The 2,147-nt window shown below is 44.8% G+C and overlaps 1 protein-coding gene across 1 annotated transcript in view; it reads right to left on the minus strand.

The window, feature by feature from the left end:
- The window catches only part of LOC107301777 (calcium-binding and coiled-coil domain-containing protein 1-like), a gene marked incomplete at its 3' end in the record, with an annotated part of 11,262 nt that extends 10,741 nt beyond the window's left edge, over nucleotides 1-521 (minus strand). Inside the window, exon 1 of the mRNA XM_015830959.1 lies at nucleotides 462-521. Within this exon, the coding sequence (XP_015686445.1) occupies nucleotides 462-521 (60 nt within the window). The remainder of the gene's footprint in view (nucleotides 1-461) is intronic.
- Nucleotides 522-2,147: the final 1,626 nt, after the last annotated feature.

Below are 2,147 nucleotides of genomic sequence, written 5' to 3' on the forward strand. Positions count from 1 at the left end.
GGAAAGCCGCGGCCGGACGGAGAACCGCCAAGGATTGATTGACTTCCGGGAGGGGCGGGTCCCAACTGCTGGGACACTTATAACCACAGGGCGGATGGTGGCTTGCGGCTGGGGGCGGGGTAACAGGGCGCAGGGCCAATGAGGAGCCCTGCGAGGGGGCAAGTCCCATGAGAGAGAGAGAGAGAGAGAGAGAGAGAGAAGTGCAAGTGCCTCTGTCTCTCTCTCTCTCTCTCTCTCTTTCATGGGACTTGCCGGAGGGCCGTGGGAGGGCCGCATTTATATAGAGCAGGGAGGGCTGCTCGAGGGCCGGATTAAACCGGGCCGCGGGCCGCAAATGGCCCGCGGGCCGGACTTTGGACATGTCTGCATTAGAGAGACACCATCAGAGACAGACAGCGTGCTGGACTTGATAAGCCTTATTTTTTAATATTCCTAGAAGCTCCCTGTCATCATGTACTTACTGTGCGGCAGTTAGCCGCGGCCAGCTTCTGCTGCAACTTCTGAATATCCTCCTGCAGCATGAGAGCCTGGGAGATTTTCTCACCATGACGACTCTTGGCTTCTTGCAAGTCGGAGGCCAGGCTACGGCTCTCCTCCTTGGAAGCTTGCAGCTTGACCTGGAGAGGAGAGGAGAGGAGAGGTGTTTCCAACATGCCAGCTGCTGGGCTAAGGATGCCAGCTCTGGGTTTCCTGCTTCCCTTCGTGTCCCTCTTTTCGAACCTGTTGTTCCACGCTCACCTGGTACTGCTCTTTCTCAGCATTCTCTTCTTTGAGCTGATGGTGGATGTGTTCCTGCTCCCTCAGAAGTGACTTCACTGTGTCTTTCACCCTGCAGCAGAAAAGATCCAAACAGGATATGCACATGTGAGGAATACCCATTGTGCTCTTTCTACTCAGGGACATCTCTAAAAAAGGCCTGCCTGCCTGCCTGCCTGCCTGCCTGCCTGCCTATCTAATCTAATCTAATCTAATCTAATCTAATCTAATCTAATCTAATCATCTAATCTAATCTAATCTAATCTAATCTATCTATCTATCTATCTATCTATCTATCTATCTATCTATCTATCTATCTATCTATCTATCTATCTATCTATCTATCTATCTATCTATCTCTACCTACCTACCTACCTACCTACCTACCTACCTACCTAGAAATCACACTTTAGTTCCATCTTTGCATTATCCTCAATATAACATGAGCATCCATTTAGCCCATCAGCCTAGTCCCAAGATGAGACTTTGGCCACAACCCATTAATTTCAAGGCATCACTAGGCTATTAAATAGATCAACTTCTCTGTATGAAAAAACATTCCCCAACATAATCTAATTCACTGAGAGTGGACTTGTTACAAACCATGGAGTGGGCTTGTTACAAGCAAATGTAAAAATCAATACTGATCTCTAAACGTCCTTCATTCTTGTACTTCCTCCGCCTACGTTTAATTCATGACCTGAATGGTAGTCGACATCCTCTGATGAGACCAAAGATATTTTGTTCTCTTTCGAAACAACTCTCACCAAAGACAAGAAGGAACCTCTACAAGCTTAAAGATGGTTCAGGAAAATAGAAACTAGGACACAGTACATTAAATCCTAGGACAATTAATAATAATAATAATAATAATAATAATAATAATAATAATAATAATAATAATAATAATAATAATAATAATAATAATAATAATAATAATAATAATGATGATGATGATGATGATGATAATAGTAAAGTTGGAAGGGACCTTGGAGGTCATCTAGTCCAACCCCCTGCTCAGGCAGGAACCCTACACCATTTCAGACAAATGGCTGTCCAATCTCTTCTTAAAAACTTCCAGTGTTGGTGCATTCACCGCTTCTGGAGGCAGGTTGTTCCACTGGTTAATTGTTCTCACTGTCAGGAAGTTTCTCCTTAGTTCTAGATTGCTTCTTTGAAATTGAATTAGAACGGCACAAAGGACTGATTCCATGATGATTCTGACTTTTGCTTGAGAGAAGATATAATTCAGCCCAGCCCAGCCCAGCCCAGCCCAGCCAGTTGTGTTGCTCCTAGAAACTTTTAATACTCTGAGTTAATAGGAGTTCTAATCAGAACACCAACAGGACTCTGATTGCCTTTGGGTAGCTCAGAAGATATTGCCTCCCCCC

Source organism: Protobothrops mucrosquamatus, unplaced genomic scaffold (genome assembly GCF_001527695.2).
Source record: "Protobothrops mucrosquamatus isolate PMUCROS unplaced genomic scaffold, P.Mucros_1.0 scaffold16538, whole genome shotgun sequence".
NCBI lineage: Eukaryota > Metazoa > Chordata > Lepidosauria > Squamata > Viperidae > Protobothrops > Protobothrops mucrosquamatus.